General features: G+C 41.6%; 1 protein-coding gene across 1 annotated transcript; it reads right to left on the bottom strand.

Moving 5' to 3' along the window:
• Nucleotides 1–1,536: 1,536 nt before the first annotated feature.
• On the bottom strand, nt 1,537–26,248 carry kcnk12 (potassium channel, subfamily K, member 12). The gene is made up of 2 exons (XM_059358841.1): nt 25,909–26,248; nt 1,537–5,719 (listed from the first exon to the last, which is right to left on the bottom strand). The coding sequence occupies exons 1-2, from the start codon at nt 26,246–26,248 to the stop codon at nt 4,827–4,829; spliced, it is 1,233 nt and encodes a 410-aa protein (XP_059214824.1). The 3' UTR covers nt 1,537–4,826.
• Between the last annotated feature and the right edge of the window lie 200 nt (nt 26,249–26,448).

Here is a 26,448-nt window from a genome sequence, read left to right as displayed (position 1 = left end):
CAAAGCCAACAATGTGACTCTTGTTAAAGATCAGAAGCAGCCAAGCAGAGCAGTAATACATCATTCTGTTACTGAACCACTCAGCTGTTTACCGCTCCAGCCAAATGAATGTAAATACATTTTGTTCCCGAGACAAGCAGCTTTAACAGTCTCAAAATACAAAAGCATCCATGCACTTTTCTTCAGAGGGAACTGGAACAGTGGCACAGTGTTATGTATCATACTGTGATCACAAAGAAATAATAGCTTTGCTGAATAAATAATAATGCTGTTAGCACCATCGACAGCCTTCAGGATTAACACTAACAGCATTTCCAGTCTCTGCTCATTTCAAACAAATTATTTTATTACGAGCCTCGGAATGGTTACGGTGCATGACATTTTAATGGGGCCATTTAACAATCAAAGTGTTGTTGACTGCAGTGTAGATTTTCCAGTGTGAATACACTACAATATGTGTTAACTGGAACAAACACTGGCAGCGTGGATTTTAACAATTCAAGATAAAATTAACGCTTACTGCTAATCATGCAGCGCTGTGATCCAAGTCTGCTATGTTCACCCATTTTATGTACTAATAATGCGGGCTTGGACATTTTGCATCATTCCAATCTAATTTTGTGTTTGGACGAGAACATGACAGGAATTAATTACACTAAAAAGAAAAAGTCAGTGATATCACATTTGAGAGGCATTTCTGCTGATAACAAATACAAACATACAGCAAATCCTAAGACCACCTGTCTCCTCTTACAGAAGATACAGAGGACAGTGGGGCAGTAAAAACCATTGCAATCAATGGAGATCAATTTTGCAAAATGCAAAAGGATTGTATAGTACAACACACAAGTTCTACACACTATAATCTTTTCAATAAGGAACCTTTTTGTAATATGCAAGGACTAAAGTAAGGCAATTGATTTCAAGCCACGCATGCATTTTAGGTGAGCAAACATTATTCTAAATACTATATTCAATGTCTTAAAAAGCTTGATGTGTTTCAGGCTTAAGGAAAATACATTTTAATGGATATTATATTAAGTCAAATACCTTCTGGGGGATTTATGTTTCCGAGAAGCATTTAGGATAACATATCACAGTCCTTAAATTTCATTTTCAGTCCTTTACACACCTGTTTGGACACACAAATGCATACATACACACATGCTCCTTGTCAGGGGTAAGGACACAATGCAGACAGCTAGACCCCAAATGGCTACAGTGGCTTTTAAAAATCTGTGAGCAATTCTGAGACTGCTTCCATTGCAACCTCAAGCCTCAGAGGGAAAATAAAGGTTCTCATAGAGCATCATTCAGGAATCATTATTCTAGAAAAGTGCCAGCAAAACGTCCCCCCAGACACATTGAAGCAGGGGAACACCATTGAATTCATACTACAGTATGTCATTTGCTACAGTATGCCCATACTCCTGCTCAAATGTCCTGGGGTTTGGCACTTTTCTATGCCTGCAATGTCACTGCTAACAATGTGGCAATACATGAACCCCCCCCCCCCCTCACCCCGACACTGCAAGCTTCACATCATATCACATACAGTAAGCTCACACCGCTACTCATAAGCCACTCTGCTGGGAGCTGTTAAAAGAGTGAATTGGCATTTGGGAAATACACATATTTCTTGCTGAGTGTTACTTTCTCATGTCCATGTGGTAAATATGAATCTACAGCCAGCAGCTGATTCATCTTAGCTTTGGGAAAAGACTAGAAACAGTGGGAACTGTTAGCTAGTCATAAAACTATTATTATTTTTATTTTTTTTACTTTCTAAGCTATCAATTTTAGTACAAATTAAACAAACAAGATATAATGTGTTATTTAGTGTGGTTTAGACATGCTGGTAGGTAGAGTGAGGACGCGAGAGCCAGCAGCTGGTGAGCTTAGCATGGAATAAAGATAGAAAACCTGGGAAACAACTAGCCTAGCTCTGAAGCTAACATGTTACATCTTAACAATTACGTATTTTACAGGGGCTTTGAATCAGACTGTTCTGGCTTGAACCAGTTTCAAGATAAACAAGAGAAATTCCAGAAAGTTACTGGTCCTGGTCGAGAAAGCTTAGGCAAGCTAGTTTAGCTAAGCATAAAAACTAGAAAACAGTCTGTTCAAAGGTTGCAAAATTTTGCCCACCAACATCAATAATTAACACATTATATCCATAGACTGTATTAAAGAAGTTGATGTAGCCTCCAGGTCTTAAAAGTAAAATCAATGTGGAAAGTGCCATGTTTGTAAAAAGATGTCATATCGCATAGAAGTCTATGAGAAAATGACATTACTCCGTTATCCTTCTCCTCATAAATTTATAGTCACAACCGCTACTTTCAAGTCTTCTTCAATACAGCATGGACAGGAAAAAGTAAAAATTGCTCTTTGTGGGTTTTTACGACTAGCTTGTGCCAGTCTTTATGCTAAGCTAATCTAACCAGCTCCAGCTACGTATTTGATAGTGGTATCAATCTTGTCATCAAACTTTTCACAAAAAAGCAAATGCCGATATGCATATTTCTCAAACTACTCTTTAACATCTGTTCACTAACATTAGTATCCATGTTTTTAGAGGGTAGTTAAGTCCTGTGGGTGCATCTTATCAACCTGCTAACTGACTGTGTAAGAGACATGAGACAGTGACTTATTCAATCATTCACATGTAGATATTTTGAAAGCTATATGTAGAAAAATAGACTTTAAAGAGTCCTCTGTTTTATATACAGCTATCTTGTATGGCTTTACCATAATGGCATGCAGGAGAAACTAAGACAAGCCTGAAGATTTAACTACCTGAGTCATTTTCTCTATTCCTCTTGGTGAGACTGGGGAGTAAAGGAAATTATTCAGTTCTATGCACAAACATGACAAAAATCAACATAAGATAGATCCAATTCACGCCTTATCGTGAATCGCTTTTTAAGACATTCCAATACTATATATATGTACATTTATGGCATGTCTCATCGTATTCACAGTGTAAAGGTGATGAATGTGAAGAGAGAGCCGAGATCTGCAGGAAACCGGAGGCAGGAGGGTTTTGGTGCAGTGTGTGTGAAATGAATGCAGAGATGACAGAGAAAAATAGGTGAGTGGCCTGGGAGGATATTAGATGTTAAAGATGGACGCCAAGACAGGTTGAGCCCTTGGCTAAGAGAGGCGATTTATTTGGATTGGGCATTAATTTGATGCCTCCTCTACCTTTACCTCTTCTACTGCCACCAGCCCCTCTTCTATTATCACCATCTCCTGGACAGGTTAACTATCAGCATCTCCTCCTCTGTCCTGCTGTTTACAAACATCAAACATCAAACACATATCACACGGCGTTAAATCACAGATGCCCTGGAAGAGATAGTCGCCAGCAACTGGGACATTGATCGCGCGGCATGACAGGGTAGCACCGCATCCTCTGCAAACACCCTTTATCCATTAAACCCCGGCTACACATTTACACTGAAATCGAGGAAAATCAACCTCTGCGGGCTTTTGGATCATGCTTTGTTTCACAGAGAGAGCCATGTATCTGGAAAGAAGTCTCCCTCGCTGAAAATCCACACAAAAAAAGAAATCAATGCAAGCGAGAGAATCCTTTAGGGTTTTGTTTTCCACTCCAGCATCTGAGATTGACCCGGCTACTTTCAATCTGCATCATTTAACATAATGTGCCTGCGGGATAAAACCATCCATATTTTGCCTCCTTCTCCACGTTTCTCCTCTCCCTTATATTTCACTTCAAACAAACATAAACTTCCTTCTCATTTATTTTGTTTTCACAGACACACAAGTCTACATTCTAAACTCTAAGAGTAATTAATACATTGCAAGCCTTTATCATTTGTTTTCCCTCACAGACAGCTGTAAGCTTAAAAAAGCAGAGAGAGAAAGAGTTGGGTAGTGCCTTCTTTTACCCTTCAAGTCAAAGTCTTTGGCCGCCGAAGCATTTTCTGAGCTGATAAGAGGGCCCGTTCCTCTCACGAGAAATGGATTTTCATTCTTCAACTGTGCTCTGCTCTCCATCTTGAGCAATAGGAAATTACTCTTTATAGCCCCTTAGTGTGACACACTGTAAAACCGCCCGTCGCTGCAGCCCCCTGAAATCAGCTACATCACAGCCATGCTTAGCTTAACTCTACATCGTTATACGTCTGGCCCCCAGAAATGAAAATCAATCACCTGAGGGTAAAACTTGACTCGTGTCAAGAAAGTAATGGGGTTTGCACAATCAATGGAACGTCTAGAAATGGTGCAAAAAATGCATGAGAAGTATAATGCATAGATCAGTATGTGCTATGTCATTCAGTGAGTACACTTGTCTTGTTTATATCAGCATTCAATATGTACATTCAAATAAACTGGCGTAAGCCCAAAACGATTAAGAACACACTGTGTATGCTTTCCTTGGCTCCTTTACAGCACATCATTTCAGTCGTATGAGTCTGATATATTGAGCGTATATACCAGACCTCTGCAGACTAACACTGACATTTCAGTGATTTGTTCTGGGTTGGGTTTGAGGTTAATGTAATGGGTGATAAATGGTCCCAACTCTTCCAGATCAACTTTTTTGTTGACTCTGTGGTTCTCTCGTCATGCCATCATCATCTAATCATCACTGGAACAATCAGTCAGTACCTGTATTATCCCCACAGGCTTGTAATTCCAACCAAAAGTATCCAAAAAATTATATGTGTCATGCATAACAAGTTACATTGGCAATCCATGTCAAACGCCTTGTGTTTTCTCTATGGCGATCAACTCCAGGGTGTGTTACGCAGTATAAGAATCAAGAGCTCCTGTACTTCCTGTCTTACTGTCTTCTACCTGGAGTTACTCGTCTCTGCCAGCCTGTTGTTCATGATACCGAGGGCGCCAACCCCTCCAGAAAAACCGTTATGGCGTGAGCTGCCACAGACTGTCCTGGGGTATCCGTTGGCCGACTCAGATAGCTGCTTCTGCATGATGGCTAATGACACCTTGTTAGAGGCTGCCAAGTCTTTCATAGAGATCATCTCCCCTGATAGTCTGCGTCCCTCGGTATCACTATCACAGGGTCCATCTGAGTCGGGCGTCCGGGTAGAGCGACCTTGCCGACTCTTGGAGCCTGGGCGGATTGCATTGCGTCTACCCAGGAGGACGTTGGCCTTATTGCAGCGCTGACAAAACAAGCAGCTCATTTTCTCCAGAATCCAGTTGAGCACTTGCTTGATGACAATAGAGATGACGTTGAAGAGCGAGTAGATGCAGCACACGCCCATTAGCATGAAGAGGAAGTTGGCCACCCTGTAGAGGCTTTGGTATTCGTAAGCCGCACTTTGACTGCTGACAAAATCCCCAAATCCTATGGTGCTGAAGGTGACAAAGCAGAAGTAGAGTGAGTCTAAGTACGCCCAGCCCTCCACGGGGGTGTACATGGCTGACGCGCAGCAGGAGATAGTGATGGCTGACAGGCCAAGAATCAGCATCACATGGTACACGGAGGGCTTCCAGCCGGGGAGCGAGTAGGCTGAGAAGTCATGGCGGATCCCCGGCGGTAGTAGGCCGCTGTTCCTGATACGACGCTCCCTCACAGCCTTCATCACCACGGCCAGCAGTGTGATGATTCGCTCCAGGAAGAGGTTAAAGAAGAGGATGGTGGCGGCACAGCCAAGAAGCCCATAAAAAATCAGGAACACTTTGCCTGCAACTGTCACCGGCGTTGTCATCCCAAAACCTGCAGAGACAGAAGAGATTTATCGGACAGTTAGTCCCCTTAACGATGCCAAAAAACACATTTTCACCCACAAGATGACTTCAGATTCCTCACAAGAAATGATGTTTCTCGTTTGAGACAAGGAAAGGGAAGCTTAAAAGCAACACAACTTCAAATCTTTTTCTTTTTTTTAAACAAGGCTTAATCATATTTTGTGCCATAAAAATGTGTAAAAAAACTCCACTAAATCGAGGGGATTTAGTAGAGTGCACACAAGTAATGTGCACAAAATACAGCATAAGGATTTGTGTTGATACAAGACTTTAAATTTTCTCTGGAAGATGAGCCCATGTACAGTAATTGCAAAGCACAGAGAGGATGATAAAAAACAGACTATGGGATCATTAAGAAAACATTGTTTTGCATTGCAAATGCAGAACGATAGAAGGAAAATACCAAAGTGGGCACTAATGTGAAACTACCATTACAATTATTACATGAAAGAAATGTTTGGCATCTTGAAGGAATGTCTAACTAAAATAAGCCAGGTTATTATTATTAAGGTTTTCTGCACTATATAAAACTATTTGATGCTGTATGTTCATGATGTGTTTACATAAAGCACAATATTTACTATATTGTGTATTGCTGGAGTTTTGACAGTAAAAACAAGGACACAGAGGTTACATTGAGGGGATGAGGATGCCAGGAATAGGTTTAGGTAAGCCTCCTGAATATTTTCTTCTCTCAGCTGTGTGGTTTGGCTTCCCGCTGTCCTCTGATTTCTTAGTCAATTAGACTGAGTGTTCAAGCTGGGGAAGGGGTTATGAGAGGAGAGGAGAGGATGTTTATGGATTCTGCTTCATGTTGGAGGAGCACTTCTCAGTTTCGAGGAGCGTCGCAGGTGCAGCTCTGACTCTGCAGCTACAGCAGAGCTCTGATATTAACATAAGCTGATGAGTGTCTTGGTATTTGAGAACATTTGTGTCAACTCTGTAGAACTGCGCGATAAAATTCTGTTATGAATCCTTTCAGCACGACAACTTCAAGAAGGGCTGCCACTTCAACTGAAGAGGTGATGCAAAAATAATTCAGAAAATACCCTAACCCTTCTATGACAAGCCAGTACTGTGTACAGTAACGCTATAATGTTAGAACAATATTAAACACTCTCATATGTTATGTTAGTATGATTGTTTTGACCACTGATAACATGAAAGATTAACCGCTCTGTTATTTTTTTATTACCTCCATAAACGTGGGCACACTTCATAACTCTGGGCTATGATAATGACCTTGTCTGTGAACATTATTTCTGCCTGTGTTACATCATTAATCCCACACTACATCATGACGTCATCAAAAAATTATTTAGGATCCTATTCTTACTTTAGAGGAAATGTCGCCAAAGTCAGTAGGATGATTCTGGGGGACTGTCTGTCTGTACAAACAATTTTGTCCTCACTAAAGTAATGTTGCACACACATTATTTTTCTTGGATATTGTTCTGTTAATCTTCAGATATCTCCTGGAAACCATTTCTGTGATCATGTTCCAGGTTAGAAATCATTGGTTATAGCATAATTTAATTAAATAGTACAAAACTCTGAAATTTCTGTTTCTATGTGTAGAAAACATGACCTTCACGGCTGATATTTCATTTGCACACATCATAGAAATATATTCTTTTATTTCCATAACCCTTGTACTCCTATCCCAGGGCCATTGAAAGCACACATATGCACACAATCTTGAACACACTCACACACTCTCATTGCCCTTATCCACGGAACAGCAGATGGTATATTTGTCAACAAATAAAATCGTGCTGAAAGATCAACCAGTTCACTTCCAGGCCAAGGTTAATTGATTTTTCCATCATGGCCGTCCTCCTTTTCAGTCTTCTCAGAGCATTAGGGCAGCGCTTTACCCCGCTTTTTTACCAACTCCTCTATAACCATCCTCGTCAGGTAATAAATGACATCAATATCTAGACAATACTTCCTTTATGATACCCAAAATGGCTTTTTTGACCTTATCTCTCAGCCTGAAAACCACTCTCCTGTGGGTTTGCTGTTGACACGCCAGGTCATTTAGATCAACACTGATTGATACAGATTGCTTTATAGAGACAAGAGAGAATATAACCCCCACACGTACTTATGGCCTTATACACACAGACATAGACTTGAGTCCGCTTTAGAGCAAGGGAAGATATCTGGGTCTGAAAAGTGAAGCCAACCTGCATTGTTTCTAGTGACCACCAGGGGGCGACTCCACTAGCTGCAAAAAAAAAGATTGTATAAAATCTATGAGAAAATGACTTTACTTCTCACTTGATTTATACCTCAGTAAACATTTTCCTACTGAGTTTATGATCTCAATTGCTAGTTTCGAATCATGTTCAATGCAGCATGTTGTCCATTTTATAAAATAAGTCAATTTTGTTAGAAATCTAACAAAGTGCTAGCCAAAATTAGAATCCCAATTAACGTGAATTTGCAATCCAAGCCATCAGGCTAGTCCTTGCAAAAGCTGGTCATTTCATTCTCCTCATTCTCCTGCACCCTGTCCTCCCAAAATGATCATTTCTGGGTCCAATTTGGCTAAAATGCCAAACTTAAGGCTTCAATACAGTAATTCTCAAACAATGGTGACTACATCATCTTCTTTAATAAAGTCTTTGCCTCATGTATTTCACCAGACATTGAATTATACAGTTTTGTAAAGGATAGTGGCAAAAGTTCAGTAACAGAGGTGACAGGAAGGCAAGGGGGCAGTGATTATCCAAATTAAACCCTTCAGTGAAATCCTATTTTAGTGTTTCATGGATAATTAATTAGTGACCCAAGTCTTTTTAACCAAACTGAAGAATAGGGAAAACAGATTACATCTTCTCAGCGTGCACAGAGACAGTCTTCCGCACCGTCTCTCATTACCAAGTAAATTACCTAAGAGAGGAAAAAGCACCAGGCATCGATTCAGTGTAGCATTTCAGGGCCATTACTCCAGACTACTGTGTCAAGATGCATTAGGGACAACAGAACAATAATAGAAAGCAAAGGACAGGCAAGCTAAAACCCAACACCGTTTGACTTTACAAAAGGTTTCAGAATTTAAAACTCAATTGCTACAAACTCTCCAGTCCAGACCGATGATCCTGCTGTTGACCTCAGTGAATGTTTTAATGTTTCCACTGCGTCCGAGCCGAGATGAGTCATTCAATTTAGCAGAACTTGATAAGGCAGGAAATCATATGTGTGCTAATCCAATTAAATCAGAGCCCTGGGAGAATATTTATTCATTAACATTAAATACAGTATTCTCAACTCAACATTGAAATGATGTTATGCTCTAATGGCTAATGATGCTTGCACACAAAATCACACACTAGAGATTCAACCAGAAGGAACGTGATGGAAATGGTGCTATTAGTATCCATTAATTACCACTTGACAGTTTTAAGAGAAGAAGAAGAAGAAGATGCTCTAATGGTTTATCAGACTGTGGGGAGATAAAATAGTGTCGGGGGGATGAAAATAGATTGTTGCTGAACTGTTATGATCTCAGGGTTAAGGTCAGCTTTTATCATCAGCGGTCAAGTTTTAATCACATGTACTCTGCTGTAATCACAGACTTGACACAGTTCAGACCGAGCAGCTCTCATTACAGTCCGGTGGCAAATTACAATGGGCCATTAAGTTGCACTGTGAAGTCGGGACCTAAACAAATAGCACAAATGACTTAAAGTGTTGCTAATAGAAGTATTGATGGACTCTGCATTTCATTTGCTGCAATCAGTATAGACCACTTACCTCTAAACATTTATCAATCATCAGATGTTACAGCAAGAGCAACTCTGAGTGGAGGAGGCCGTCTGAAAATGTACAACACTCAACAGGTACTTTACTATCTGAAGAGTGCAACACAAAGGAGTTAACAGCAGCTATTAAATCTAAACCTACAAAGTGCACTGCTCAGACTGTCCTTGGCTGGCGGAGTGACATTTCTGCTGCCAAGATAGGTTAGGTTGTGCTTTTTTATTGCAGTATCTGTATGAAAACAGTGTAATTTCCCAATAAGCATATAAACATCACAACAGATTTCATAAGTGGAAATGGATAGGGTTGGAAATATATGTGTTTTTGTTGTTGTCAACAAATACTGTGAAAAGAGAGATTTCCCTCAGGGGTGGATGGAAACCAAAAACAGAGCTAAAAGAGTAAATATTGGACTTAGGTAGCCAGAAACTCAACTCCAATTAAATGATAATGTTGCTCTGTGTCTGCTGGATGTGTAAATAAGCAGCAGTTTGTAGTAATGAATTTCACCATATCGACTAGTGAGGTATTTGCACTTCTGCAGTAGCCAGGGGGTATTTAATTAAAAGAATATATTAACATTAAGTCAACTGTAACTCCTGAACACTACATGTTGCAGTTATGTAAGAGTGGAAACTATTTAGCAAGCGAGGCAAGCACAAAATGGATAGAAAAATATAAAAGATATGAATAAATGGTAGAAATAAATATCTTACTGACTAATCATTTGATTACCTCAAAGTAATGAAAAAACAGTTAACATGGTTGGTTAAAAGTATTGGCTGAATTAAAAACGAATTGGGACGATGAAAATTGCACATAAAAACAGAATGCATCCAATTCAGAATGAATCATTTACATACAAAGGTTTGTTAAAATCTTGTCCTTGTACTGCATTCAATTGAATGTAGATCAAAAAAGATGAGCAAAACATTACATTCTGCTTTTATTATGTTTTTCCACAGGATCTACAAACAGACCAACATTTTTACTTACAAAACAGGAGTAGAAAGATTTTTTTGAGACATTTTCTCCTGCAGATTTTTTTTTAAGGCAGAATGACATGACATGTATAGGGATTGTCTCAAAATGAACAGTGTCTATATTCAACTTAACAAATTAAGATGTCACCCATTACAACAGTGTGCCTCCTTGTTGTATTTTTGACAGTTTGTGTACAGGAATAGAGCTTGATGGCACAGACGTATAAGCTACCCAAGGCTTTTGGTGACACAAGCAACACATTATTGTCAATTTAAAAGAAAATAAAGATAGAATAATCTCTTCAAGTATGTGTTACGGGGTTTTTCTAGATTTCAAAGAGATCACCTTGGAGCTGTTGGCAAAGGTGAATTGACACCTAACATAACAAAATTTGTCATTTGTAATTTATTTATTTCAAAACAAAGTATCCCCCCTAAAAAGACATATTGATTCACTTTCCTGGAAAATAACTCCACAAGGCCAGCTATCTTAAAGCCAAGCACATTTCAATCTCTTTTTAGAGAAGTCTGCTTTTAGTGTGGGTAAGGTCAGATGATAATTAACGACAGTCTGAATTAATCTAGAACAGCTAAGGAAGAACACAATACAGGCGAAACGGGCCGGCCGGTTCAAATGGGCCACAGCTCCTAATGGATGCTCACATGAGAATAAAGGGTAACTAAAAGCACTCAGTCATGCGTCTGTCTTTGAATGAAGGACATGTGCTGTACATTCACCTGTCTGTCTCAGCTGCATTGAATCTGAAGGTCACCGCGTGTCATTGAGGACAACATCCCCCCACACAACTCCCAGTGGGCCTGAAAAGGGATCCAAGGATTCATTATGTGACTATTTTGCAAACCAGAAATCAAATCTCTGCCTCCTATTGCCTCCCAATGTCCCCAATTAATGAGCTAAAAAGCAAGCTCCCAGTCAAACCAACTGTGTCACACTAGTGGGAATACTCGTAAATTGGAGCGGCAGCAGAAAACGCCACGTCCCTCTGATGACTGTGTTTCTGTGACGAACAGGAAATCATTTGTCATGGGATGGCGTGGCGGGGGGCTGCGGAGAGGACAGAGGGCTGAGGAAGCAGTAACATGGCCAGACCTGACACATCATCAGCACACCATCTGCTGAGGAGCTGCCAGGATTACTGGCAGACTAGATAATAATAGGAACACTCACACTATGCTGCCAGTTGTACAAAAAGCAGACGGTAGAACAGGTCCTATACATCATTGAGATGCAGCTGTATTGTTGTGTCTATGCACTGCATGCACAACAAAGGCTATAGTAATTTATACATGATAAAAGACCCATAGCCTACACATGCAACAATATATCCACTGTATGAGGCCCTGAAGCAAAACAATGTTGCTTTGAATTTCACATCCAGCTCACCCACACACAGTATAGGCATTAATGGTATCTGTTCTGCATGTCAAAGCATTGATAATGACTGTTTTTTGTGACACATGGCTGTGCAATAATAAGAAGAAATGGACTGAGGCGACATTAAGGCAAGAGTCATTAAAGCCGGTCGATACAGGTAGGAATTGCAGGAGCAACAGCTCAGACGTGTGCACGCTGTTAGAGGTAACAAGGTAACATTGACGGAGCAACACAAGCCTGTTCAATAAAACACAAACTAAAATACCCTCTTTTTCTCATTTTGTGATTCATTTTGTGATTCATTTGGCTCCTCCATGGTTTAAATTGTATCTCTGTGCTTAATTCACTGGCAAAGAGAGCCAGGAGGATTGATGACTCCGCCGCTGTCTATATTGATTTATTGTCAAAAAAATATGCTGCATTGTCTTTGGATCCGCGCCAACACTTGTTCTTTTTTTCTTCATTTTTTTCCCGATCTGTTTTTCATCTTCGCAGAATTTTTTTAAAGAACTGAAACATCTCCAAAGCGCACTGTTGTGCAGTTACAAAGATAGAGGAGGTAATCGCTTAAAATGAACAATATTAGAATTAAGATTCATGTGGCTTCACAGTCCATCTGCAACCCAGGTTTTGTCCTTTAGTGCGACTGAGGAGTCCTTCTCTCATCAGATTAATAGCTTCTCCCTGAATGATCTAAAGGCTGAATGTCCTTGTGTTTCCTATTATCTTGTGCTGTATGCAGAGTCAATGTTTGAGCAAAAGCTTAGCTACATAAAACCCTCTTGTATTATTCCCCAAAGCAAACACACCTGTCCAGGTGGGGCTTTTGAAACACTGTCGTCCTCAGATCAGTGTGATAAGCCTCCATGTTCAGTATAATAACAGATTTAGTGCTCATACAGTATCATGGTAACGCTACATTAAATGCACTGTATTTCTACAGATTTTAAGCCATCACATGAAAACAAGTCAGATGTCAGCAGGAAATGGAAGCTCGAGGTTCAGCGGATATTCAATTTTTATACTGATTATGTGAGCGCACAAGTCCCTGAAATTTAAGCCTGTGCGAAAACCTGATTCCTGTCAGGGACTGCTAAGTTAGTGACAGCTGCAATAATGATCCCGGATCATACACAGACAAACCACAGCGAGCTGCCTTGGTAGAAATGAAGAGGCGATGCTCTGTTGCTCACAATTAAATTATATTTTACTTTCTATTAAGCGAATGTACCCACTATGAGTCTGAGACTGTGCCAGGGGCTGCCAGCCTGGAGGTAGCTGAATCATTTGTGAATGCTGGCATGACGACAAAGTATATGCATTTCAACACTTTGAGCTACGTGTGATCCTGGTTTATGCCAAATGAATGTGTCCAAGTGGCAATAGGCTGCGTGTTACAGAAGTAGGTCTGTTACTTGAATGATTTAAAATTCTTGTCATGGCTAGAGTCCAGCTGATCTGCACAGTGTGGATTCACTGAGAAACTCACACCGTTTCAGTGCAACAAAAGAAAAGGATCAAGAGTGCTGTTTCCTTTAATCCAAACAGATTGGTGTATGAACAATTCAGCATGAGTGGCCTGCACTGCAACTCCTTTTTCAGTTTTCAACAAGCTTTAGTGCCTGTCTCCAAGGCAGATGTGTATCATGCAATGGCCATGACTCCCACTAGTATGCCGCTCATGATCTCGAGCTCCACGGATGACGTAGTGCTCTGTTAATGTTTTGATCTTGTGATCTAATCATAATCTAACTGACTCAAGGTCATGCTCAAAAGTCACGTGTCTCATTGTATTGACTCTAAGGCTTAAAAAAGTGTTTTTTTCAGGAGGGGTGAGAGCAAATCTGAAATGTAACTATAGTGCAATGAATGCAAATCAGCATGCAGAAGAAGACAATACTATAGTGCAGCATGGCCTCCTGTGTCTCTGCTCTCACACAAAGAGACAGATGAACAGCTGCCAAATCTTGTGTTCACCAACTTACTGTTGATAGTATTTTTACACATGACCCAAGATGCAGATAAATGTTCTGCTGGTGCAGAAGTGGATTCTGCTCTGCAGGCTTTCTGCAACAAGGCGACACTTTCTTTTAACTTTTTTTTTTTTTTTTACTGCGTCAAAGGTTGCCGACCAATCCAAAAGTTTCAAGAGGCGGACTTTTCTGCTTATGGTGAAAGTTTGAACTGCTGCAAGTCAGCATTGACGTCAGCACCAACGCAAAGTGGGTTGTCAGAGAAATGGATGATAATCAGAAATATTAACACCAGAGTATAATCTAAAATGGCTGTGGAAACTAGCGCCCTGATAGGAAGCAGGTCAGAGGACTGCAGAGTGCAAAGAGCACACAGTTTATTCTCCCTTTGCCTTGGCCCGTGCAAACAGCAGAATCAGTAAAATGCTAATCAGTTTGAAGAGGAGCAGGAAGCCAAGCAAATCTGCTGTGTCCTCTAAAATGATCTTGGTATCACTTGACCATGATGATTTGAGTCGGTGAGTTACTGTATGTAGGCGAGTGTGCGCCTTAGCAAGTCAGGGCAGATTTATGACCCGCTGTGACAGAGCACAGAGGTGTGTACAGCCATCCTGTACAGCGGCAGTTAAGTAAGATGGGGATTTATTGAAGCCAGTGCTTCTCAGCAGGTTTGCCCTATACCAGCACACACACACACACACACATACACACATACACACACACACTCCACATCAGGATGCTCCCAGTGTGGAGAGGAACTGGCAGAACTAGTGGGATAAATTGTTTTTCAAGCAGCTGTGTCAGCTGTTATCTACAGAAAAAAGAAATTCTGACCTTTAAAAATAACATTTTACCTGCAAAAGTATTATTATTCACCCTGTGTTACCTTGAATTCTTGAAAAGAAAATCTGTTTTTCATACATCTCTCCAGAGTGAACGGAGATTCTTGATGAATTGAGGTAAATGGATGCAGCGTTAAACAACAGCAAAACTATGTCAAATCATCCGTCTGCTAACATAATTTATCTGAAAATAGCAAAAATGCATGTGTGGTTGAAGCATTGAGCATATGAATTAATAAATGAGACTTGAATTATACGGTGCACGTTGTGTGAGAGTGTGTACTGAATAATAATGATGAGCTGTAACTGATCATTTTGCAGGTTAAGTATTCTTTTAAGCCAGGGAGTTGCTGAGTTGAAAGATTGAAACGATTTAACATTGTATTATTTGTTTTCATTTATTTATTATTTATTTAACTTTAATTAATTGTATGTCCACTTCCCAGTTTGCGTTTATTTTGTCAGCATCAAGTCATGCGCAGCTTTTTCTTTGTTTTGCTTTTTTTAGCCATGCTCGCTGTATGGCTCAAGAGATGGTAATGTTGGTCAGTCCTGCACTTTGGTCCAGACTGAAATATCTCAACATCTATTTGATGGATTGCTATGAAATTTTGAGCTGACATTCCTGATTCCCAGATGATTTTACCGAATTACTCTGGTGAATGACTTTGCAGCTGCGGCTGCAAGCAAGGTTGTTAAAAGCAGTAAGAGTGAACACAGAGAACAGTGATTTTGGACAGATAAAATGCAGAAGCTAAAATAAAAAAATTTTACAATGTTAATTAAATAAACAGCCTTAAAGGTGCTGTTCATTATTTCCAGAATAAAAATTCAGTCTGCGATGGGTTTGCCTTCACATAGTTCACCGCTCTGACATCTTGCCCGCCCCATCTTAGTTGATTAGTTGACTAATTGGTTGTTTTGGTCATAGTCAACTGAGATTTTTTTTAGTTGTTTAAGAGCAACTTATGAGCACATCTCTGGTAAAAACAAGGTTTAAAGTGATGCTTTTGCATGATAAAACTCAGTTTAACAGATGTGTGATTAAATCAACTAATTGATTATTTGCCAAAACTGAAGTGGCTGAGCCTAAATTAACAGTACTACAGCGCTTCACATCAGCAACAGTGCTGACAGATCTATCAGTGTTCATCGAGGTTAACTCACATATACCGGGGCAGCCTGACTTCTGCAACAATGCCATCCTGTCACTGTGGGTCAGGACAGCATTATTAGTGGTGTTAACAGCTCTAACTGTGGCAAAGTGCTGACAGAGCTTACGGCGTTAATGGGGGTAAAAGTAACACCCACCAGAGCGACCCAAGGTGGCGGTAAGCTACTTTTAGGCGCGTTTCCATTAGGTACTTTTTGGTTAGCGACTCAGGTAGCTGCTCAGAAAGTACCTGCCTACTTACTAGTCGATGCTGATTGGATACGGTTGAGGGGGCGATTTCACGCATTCGTGATTTATTTGCAGACTGGTGCAAACTGGACGCTGAGGGGTTAATAGCTCCTGCTCTGCTGTCTGCAGCTGGGAGAGACTGCTGAGGGAGGACTGGGCCGCTTGTGAGTGCTCTGGGACGGTGCCTGCTACTCCTTAAGAAGAATAGGAATGAGTCTCCAAAAGTCTCCAATAACACCAGAAAAAGTCGCTAGATTTGTCGCTAGTTGCTTTTTTTTGAAAAAGAGTCGCTAGAGGGGTCTGTATAGTCGCTAAATATAGAAACAAAGTCGCTAAGTTGGCAACACTGCTTGCCGCGTCGGTCTGTTGTCACATTCAAACTCTGTTGGTTAGCCGCTACAAAAGTACCTGTATGGGAACAGAGGCCGAGGGGAACTTACTAGTGGGCGTAGCCAAAACAGCCGCTTTCCAAAAAACTATACAAAAAGTACTCAGTGGAAACACGCCTGTTGTGAAAGCCAGAACATTATCATAGATAACTGCTTCACGAGCTCCGACTTTATGCTCTCCCACATGTGTGCAGTGCAAAATGGTGGCGAGTTGCTAGCCAGAGGGACATGAACACATGGAGGACCAACACTTTCAAAGAGAGGGACTCACATGTATTCATGGCCAGACTGGCTACCAAAACAATGAACAGAGAAGCTTAGATCACAACACACAGAGGGAGTGTGACTTTATTCTTTGTTCATTACTTCACTACAGCTTAATATGCAAATTTGTTTGCTGCTACATTAATGTCCCGATGTTACATTCTACCCATTAAGGCAGAAATAAGAAATACTGCACAGCGGCTTGATTAATTTAGCCTTCTGGACCTTTGTATGCAGCAGTGGAGCAGTTTGGCTCCACTTGCTCATTGGGGACACCATTTTTGTGCTGAGCGCCGGGCTGCACACAAACTAAAGACACCCCCAGTGCCTTTCATGTGACTGAAGGCCCTCTGTTTTTCCATTTTTAACAGTGACATTTCCTCTGAGTGTGTGATTTCACAGAGCAGCCCGGGAGATCTAAAGCGAAGAGAGGGGGGGAAAAGACGGCAGCAGAGACGAGGTAAGGAATAGAGTCTGACCAGCTTCAAATGGCTCTGTAAAACCAACTCTAAAGTGGTCTTCATCTCATTATGTAATCTACTTCTTGTGCAATATGAGCAGACTCTATTTTGCAGCACGACTGTAATTCTGTCCCACAGAAAAGCCCAGTATAAAGAGATCAAAAATGTTTAAGTGAATGAATCCAAAGGAGTGTGGTTATGAACAGAGGAGCAAAGTAGTTAGATTTGAGATAGATGTTGGACAGGAGTCAACACTGTCTGGGACAGTCTAGCAACAATGGTGAAGTGAGAGACAGACGGCAAGAACAAACATCGATGTGCATCGCTGAATCTGCTTTCACAGATTGCAAACCTTTTCCACCCACCTCCTGTAAGCACGCTCACAACATACACAGACAGTAACAACAACACAGATGGTTTTGTCCCAGCGAGGCAGCACCGAGCGGTTAATCTAAATACGAACACGACATCAAAGCAAAAAACACAGCCTGCCATCAGGAATCCACGGAGTCTATCATGTGACATTTCAAACTGCTTAAATGCCAAACGCACGCTCTGCCAGTCTGAGGTGACATTGTCTTGTAACCTCAGAGACTTGAGAATTACAGGGCACAGTACAGAGCAGAGAACAGATTTGGTTTGCAGTTTCATCCCAGATACATGGGCCCTGGTCAGACAAGCGTGTAATAGTCGCAAGTGTTCCTCATTGAGACTGCTGCCAAATCAGCAGTTTTTAAATTGGCACAAGAAGACGAGGAAGATAACACCCACTAACATTAGGCCTGATTGTTTACTTACGCTGCACAATGAGGGCCAGGACAGGGGTAATTATAATTTCTCAAAAATTTTCCCCTGATTATAACAAGCTTGTAGTTTTGTTCAATTAACAAAATTATAATTTGTTTATCAAGACATAGTCCCTTTAGGAACTGAATGTCAGAATGTGTTTGTATGGTCTCAAATTATTATGTGTGATTACAGCAAATCAACGCTAGTGCAAGATAATTATTTTGTAATAATAACAATATAAAACTAACAAACAATGATAGCATCATGTCCCTTCTGGCCTTGTGTATGGAGGTCAGATCCCTTGTTCATTAACAGGCCAGCAGCATCTGTAGTAAGACACTATGTGATGTTGAGGTTCATTACATTAGGCAGGATGATGCATCGTCACTGTAGTGTAAAACTGATTTGTCTGATGTGGAAGCTATAAAATCAAATCAAATTTTGCACTTAACTTGATATCCCAAACACAGCTCGACAAATTCTGCAAAGGTTTGCATTTTGGCACCGTCTCTTGGCTGTTACAGCAAAATGTTAACTGACACTATCTTATTTCAAACTCAAAAGTGCTGTCTCTGACACTGTTAGCAAAGGTTTGGCCAAGTATGAAGGGAAGCTACACTCTTGCACTGTGCTCCGGGGTTATAAACCATACAGATATTAGCTTGATGAGCTTGCTGTAGTCAAATGTCAAAGTACTGTTTGATGGACTCCTTCAAACTCAGTTCACCTAATGCAGAGCAGCCTGGACAAATCTAGCTCCACCAGTACAAAGACCCTGCTGCAAAAGCTACTCGAAGTTTATGATCTTTTAATTTTCATACTTTATAATGTGTCGGAGGCTATTTAGGGGCAGCAGGACAAGCTGTATACAGTCACATAATATCACCATATAAAACTGATATGGCTATGGCATTAGACATTAGTTGCTGATTATAAATCCAGCAGACATGGACCATTAGTATATTTAACAGTCCTCAATTAGATTTTCTATGTTTTGAGGTTTTATCTGTGTTCCTGATTTAATGTCTATTCATTTTTTTTTTAGTGTTTCCTGTTTCAGTACGATAGAGTCACCTCATTTGTCACATTGTTTTTTACTTCCTGCTTGTGTGTGTTTTCCCATCTTTGTGATCATCTGCCACGCCCCGATTAGTTTCACCTGTCCCTCGTTTACACCCTGCTTCCTATGTACATTGAGGCTACATTTACATGATGAAGGTCTGGACAGAAGACGCAAAAGTGGTGTCGCAACTTTTTATTCCGTGTTTAGATGAGCGTTTTTGGGAGGAAATCTGTGTGCATAAAGTGACGCAAAAGTGTTTGGAATTCGATTGGGTATCACTTAAAGAGATAAGAGCATCTTTGGGCATGTGGAAGTTTTTAAGCCACGCATTTTCATCAGCTACTCCTTCCACAAAGTTATCCCACCACCGGCTGAATCTCCCAGGTCTCGTCCAAAGCCGTCTGGCTCGCCTTCGACGAATTGGTGCATCCAAAATTTGACAGAGGTTAATACAAATCCTTCTCTGTTCAGTAATACTATCTGTACTTCGTGGAAAGACTCCTATAAGTTTATTAGAGCTGCCAGAGCAGCTTGAAGGTCCGACATGTTTGTTTATTTTCCTGTAGTGGCACATGTATGTGACGTAAACGCGTACGCGATGTGAGCAGATCTGAGCAGATCTGAGCAGAGTTTTGCAGCTTGGCAGTTTAGATGGAAACGCTACGGTGGAGCATATTCAAGTTTTCCACTCTATGGTTTCAGATTTTTGCGTTTTTAAGCCCCAAAAACGGTGTCACCATCTAAATGAAAGGCACTTCCGATGAAATATTTTGACGTTTTTACCCACAAGCGTCCTTGTGCAAACGGGGCCTTAGTCTGTGTGTTTCCCTGTTTCACTGCCAGTTCTTCATACCCTGTACTAACAGTACCAGGCTGTACCTGTCTTTCATTCCTGTTTCCAGTCTTTGGGATTTATTTGTGCTCAATGGTTTTTCTTTTGTTACAATAATTCATCACACTCTTCCCTCCTTATCTTGATCTGTCTTTGAGTCTCAAATTTTAGCTCTTTTTTGGTCTCCACCACCTTCTGAGAGAGAATATACATATATTTATATGGCTCCTTATCTAGAAAATGATCCACAATGTTCACCAGCTGGCCACTAACTTTGTTTTGGCTGGGCAGGTAGTGAAAATAAGGAAATAACACAGATGAGAGGGGTTACAGTGCACCAAACTAATGGTGGGCATGTAAAACCAAAACAATAAGTTGATGCTACAATACCCTACAGCAGTGATAGGCAGTGGTAATTCTCTGTGGGTTTGTCCCTACGAACGACTCCTTTTACAACTTTACGTCATTTGATCCATTGTTGATGGAGAAATATTGATTAGTGCAGCAAAGATTAAAGGCAAATCCGATACAATCTGATGCAACACTAACAACTGCAGCCTCTAAATACCATTGACATGCTTTAACACATCTCTTTGTGTCAATATAAACTGCACACCACAGTATAAGTGCAGTGTAAAAAAAAACCCAACCCATTAGCCTAATGAGGCCCCTTTGATTAAAATCAACCTTGAATCAGCGGTTTGTGAGAGAAGAGACAATGGCTGTCCCAGTCCATCCTGCAGAGCGCCCTGCCATCTTGCTGCAGCGCACCTCTGTACAGCCACGGTTTAGCAGGATTTTATCTTCTCTTAACTCCTTTGGCATTTACCCTCATTTTGCAAGTTGTGGACTGCATAGAGGGTGAATCAGGTCTCATTTAAAGGACAAACTGCATGACGGTCTGGATTGTGCAGTTTGCTAAACTGTCCTATTTGCCTTGCCTGCCTTTGTGACTTTCTCTGAGTGGGTGGATGACTGTGATGGAGCTAGAAACTGCAGAGGCTGGCAGGGACAAAGAGAGGCAGGACAGAGTCTATCCCCAGGAATAATTTGCCCAGAACACAATCCAGACCTGCAGCTTGGTGTCATAACTGCAGAGACTCATTGGCTTGCTCCACTCAATCTCAACAAGTTAAAAGTCTTAGATCAGACAGCCATCTTCAAGTACACTTGATTCTCAGACAAGTTTTTCGCCCCATGAGCTCTTCAAAACTGGCAAAGTATTTCTCCAAAATGTCAACTTACAATGAGACCTACAGGCCCGGCGAACGGCTTCAGAGAGCTGTCCTAATTGGCATTCATCAGCTATCAATCAGCCTTGAGGGCTCTAAATAGCTTTCCTATTAATAGAAACTCAGTTTACAGAGCAGACTCTTGTGCCCTCTTTAGTAAGCATGCAAACAGAAAAGCTGTGTCTGGATATGTAGGGCAGGACAACACAAGAGTTGGATGTAGACAAAAACAAACTCTCCAATCCAACACTTCAATCAGAAGAGCGGGGGCTCTGGGAGGCTGTAGTTAGATACAGTGGCCCTCATTTATCAAACGAGCGTACGTCAGAAAGTGTGTGTAAAGTGGGCGTAAGATGATTTCTACGCAAGCCTCGGCATTTATCAATTTGGACGTGAGTGGAAGGTACGATCAGATCTCACGTCTGCTCTCAGCTCGTGTACGCAAATTTGAGTCAGCGTGAAGTCCACACGTCTGAGTCAGAGAATTGATCTTGGACTATAGTATCGATGCCTGGAGCTGATAAAACTCTGTGGTGTTTTGATTTTTAATAGTGACAAAGCAAAACATGTTTAGACTACATAATTTATCATTAAAACATAATCCAAAAATAAATAAACCCTGTGATCGTGAAATTCTTTAAACAGAATACCAGCCGAGGATGTTAAATGTTGTTGTCTTCTGCTGTTTACTGTTATCCAGCTCCGACACCGGAGCGACAGCGTCTCTTTTATCAGCGGTTCTGCCCGAATAGGAATATTTCCAATCAGCGCTGTCACACACTCCTCTCACTAGGACATCATTATTAGCAAATGTAAAGAGGTGAATAATGTATCTCCATCATAATAATAGCAACATTCGGATATTATATAGATTATTAGGCTTTATATATCACCATGTAATTACTCAAACCTCGCCGGGAGTTTAATAGTCCGCTACTCTGCTGACAGCACCACTGATTTCCTTCTTTTTCACTTTTTATACTGCCAAACAAAACCAGTTTGTTGTGTTGCAGCTGTTGGACGTCAGCGTTTCACTTTCTGACTGAGAAATTCCTCTTCTTTTAGAATTAAAACTTACTTTAAAACATTGTTTACCTCCTTCAACCAAAAAGCTGAAAACTTTTAAGTCCGTGCTCCAAATGTAAAATAATCACTGGACTTGTTTGAGTTTATAACTATAAGTACTTTTATTTCATAAACCTCCGTCGCTACGTATTTCTGTAATATGTCTATATTGCCCCTATTGTTAATTGTAACGGTGCACTTTGCTAATAAAGCTGACTTTAGAGGGTGAAAAAAATCCTCTTTTTGGCCGTATTGCGTCATTCGGTGTCGTAAACTCTGAAGGCGAGTCTTCTGAATCGGGTATATATTAGGGCGTGGTATTTAAATGACGCTTGTTTCGAGCCGCCACATTTATCAGCAGCCGATCATTCTTACGCTGTGATTGTCGAGATACGATCGTTTGATAAATCACACGTGGACCCTGTCGTAAGACGAAATATACACTCAGATCTGCGCTCGTTTCTACGCTCGCTTGATAAATGAGGGCCAGTGAGCGGTGCTTTGAGCTAGATGCTAAAGTCAGCATGCTAACACGCTCATAAAGTCAATGGTACCATGTTGCCAAAAATGTTTTCCAGCTTCCTGATTTGCTTTTGCATTGTGCATTTGTGTTTCTCCTGATTGCCCCATAGACTTTACATTGGGGTGATGTGATGCACTTGTCAACAAAAAACAGATGTCTCTTTTACAGTGGTGCTCTTTGGACAGCAGGGGATGTTGTAGTTGCTGTACCATGATCGGCCACAAGGACAAATTGGCCAAAAGGCTGACAGGTTGCTATAGAAATTTAATGAAAGTAGAACGGACATTGACATTTTTTGCCAAGGTCATCTGGCTAGTTCATCAGAAAATGTTGATTTTTATTATGTTGTTGTTGTTATGCCACTTAGTTAATGTCGGTTCCACTCTGATGCAATTTCTGTGGTAGTGGCAGTCTGTTTAACAGGTAATACTTACTGTGGTCACTATCTCAGTTTAGCATGTTAGCATGCTAACATTTGCCAATTGGCCTTTAACCAAGCAGCAAACTCAAAGGCTGAAAAATAAATAATTAAATGTGAAAGCGGCAAAAAACTGCAGTTCCTTGAATGGCCACTTGGGTCTGGCTCCAAAGGTGAGTCAATCCCTATTTAAAAATGTTTACAGCCTGTTACAAAAAGTTTTAAAGTCATGCATAATTAAGGCCATAGCTGCTTTGAGTAACAGGTGGGTGCTGTCACAGGTGGCGTGTTTCAGCAACCAGGCTTCATTCAGCCAGACTCAGCTCACCCATGCTCCACCTCTTTGCCCATTTTTGGATCAGCTGGGAGTTAGGACACACATGTGGTGGCCATGGCTATCACGCAAGGTGCTCATCAGTAAGTTAAACATTCACACTGATGGCACAGCTATCAGTAGCAACTTGGAGTTCAGTATTTTGCCCAGAGATACTTTAACATGTGGACTGCCATGGCTAGGGTTCGAACCACCGAACCTCCAATCAGTGGGCAACTGCTCCACCTTCTGAGCAACTGCAGCTGCCCCTGATGGGAACTACAACAACTAATTAACTAACTAATTATTGTACAGGTATTTGGTTTTAAGTCAAAGGATTGGGCAAACTAAGCTTTTGGTGCAAAAGGTCATAGAAATACATCCAATAGTTGGTGAGATATTTCAGTGTAGAACAAACTGGTGGACCGACTGACCAACCAATCGACAGACAGACATTGCCATCCCGAGATGCCGTACAAGCAGAATGCTTCAAAAGTTGAAAATGAAAACTCATTCTGTGACCTCAAAACAGTATTTCTTGTGGTCTTATCAGCTGAGAACTTTCTATGTCAGCTTTTAAACCATACAGAGAATAAGTCCTTTGAGTGATCAGATAAAATGGAAATCTAATTTCATGACAACTGGGCAACTTAATTTGCTGTGGAAGATCCTGTGATATGATCGAAACCTCCAGAGCAGCTACAGAGTGGAGCTTGTGAAAAAAAAGGTACTTCAGAAAAAACTGCTATGTTGTGCTTTTTGTGTTTTCTTGCAGTATTTGCCACACAACAACACCTCAGGTGCAGTACTAATGGCCGTTGAATCTGGCCCAAACTCTTAGTAAACAAGCGCCTCAAGTGACCACGGTTTTACTTTCCTTCTTCAAAGGGATATTGTGGAGGCACATCAAGGGGAGCAAAGTGTGACTGCTGATTTAAAGCCTCTGCCACAGCAGAGACAGAGGCGGGAAGTGTTTGGGAGGAGTGTCTAGAGTGTGCAGGGGGATGCCACTCTGATAAGGAGTTGTGTGGGGAGGCCCCCAAATCCCTTTTTATATCAGCGGTTCACAAGCATGCAAGAAAAGTAGCACACGAGCCGGAGGGATGGGGGGCAGTGGAGATCAAAGCAAGATGGAAATCTAGACAGAAACCCATGCAGACATATGAAAAAGACAAATACTGGAGAGAGACATCACCCTTTTTTTCCTTTCTCTTTTCCCCCTAAGCAGCTGAGTCAGTTTATGTGATCTTGCTTGTCGGGGGAAGACTGTACTGCTGCATGACAAGTAGAGCACAAAGGATTTCAACCTGCCGCAGACATGAACACAAACACAGCTGCTGTGGTTCCCTCCTGTGACTGGGTGAGCCGAGTGCATGGGCTGCCTCAGAGCTGCATTAGTGTATCTGAGAGGAGAAGGTGGAGGAGCCAGTGCAGCTCTCATGACAGGTCTACAGTAAATAAAGTTCTGACAGGTTTCCTGCTCATGTGAATCCAATTCTCCCTGTGCAGTCATGCACAACCATTAGTTTGCCTTATCGCTCCCCTTGCCACAGTTTTCAATTAATAGAAGGCGCTGGAGGTATCACAGTGTACCGCATGTGTGTGTTTGTGTGTTGAGGGCAAGGTCAGAGATAGACAGCAGCTGTCAGCTCAAATGACTACCTGGAGTGTCTTCATTTTGCTTGTTCACCCGTTCACACTCACTCGCTCACTCACTGCCTCTGTAGCTGTCAGTGAGGGAGGGGCGGAGCAGGGTTGAAAGGGGTGTTGGAACCCATCAGGCATGCAGTGCACCACACCACTGGCCCTCGGGGTGCCCTGCGAGGGACACTTGCTCTTTTCTGACCTATCGCAAGAGTAAATGTTAAATGAGGGGGAGCAGACGGGGCTTCTCATTGACATTCCTGTTGGTTTGAATGGCAAAAAAGACTGCACCCATGGGTGCTGTCCTATAGCCAGGGATGAGTGCGCTGTTTCCTGGCAGGCGAGTCAGATGTCGCCCCCGTTGCCAAAGTCCCTCACAGCCAAAATGTAACACATGACTGGAAAAAAACAAAAAAAATGTTAATCTGTTATTCTGTATGTAAGCCAGTGGAAAGAAAGCAGCCTTCAGGGATGGCAGCTCCAGTCCTTTTGACATCCACACTGTCAGAAATGATATGATTATTTAACACAGAGGAGCCATATTGGTATCAAGCATTCTCCAACTTAAATCTCTTGAATGTGACTCTATCACTTCCAACTATGATCAGTATTTAGACACCCATACCTGATAAATAATTAGGCTTAATGGTGTGAGCTGAATGCATTTGTTTTATTTCTAAGGCTTTATGTGGGGTTTGCTGTGTGTGGTTTTTCAACAAGTATTTCGAGGACACCATGGCTGCAACCAAATGCACACAAAGGTCAGGAAAAAATAATTGAATGCTGCATAGATCACCCACCTATAGTCGACACCACAGTTCCAACAAAATAAAAAGCCCCTGTAAAATCCCATCGTGGCCTCAGAGCGTCAGCCCGGATCCCGGCGGCGATGGCAGCCTCGTACTCCCGCAGGAAGGAGTTGAGGTCCTGCAGGCTGATGTTGAAGGTCTCACTGAAGTTGAGGAGCGTCCCGTTCCAGCGGCCGTGAGCCCGTACCTCCGAGGGCCTCTCTATGGCCGAGAAGACCGCAGCGCCGCACAGCAGGTACAGTATGATGAGGACGGCGAGCAGCACGAAGCGGCCGTTGTCCTCGTTGAGGTGCAGGGAGCGGCAGCCTTGCAGTCGCTGGCCAGGCATCATCCAAATTTCAGCACCACGCGCGCGTCGGACAGCGACAAGCTCCACATCGGAGACGGCATTCACTCGTCTGCAGGTGTCCCCTGGAAGTCTCTGCCCTGCACTCTCACTGCACTTCCATAGGCAACATCTCCTCCACTCAGCCCACCACGTTGTCCCATTGTAGTTGTGGAGTGATTCTATCTGTAGCAGCAAAACGCTCC

This window comes from Centropristis striata, chromosome 20, assembly GCF_030273125.1.
Source record: "Centropristis striata isolate RG_2023a ecotype Rhode Island chromosome 20, C.striata_1.0, whole genome shotgun sequence".
NCBI lineage: Eukaryota > Metazoa > Chordata > Actinopteri > Perciformes > Serranidae > Centropristis > Centropristis striata.
Note: the sequence above shows the minus strand (reverse complement) of the source record. Positions and strands in the feature narration are given on the sequence as shown.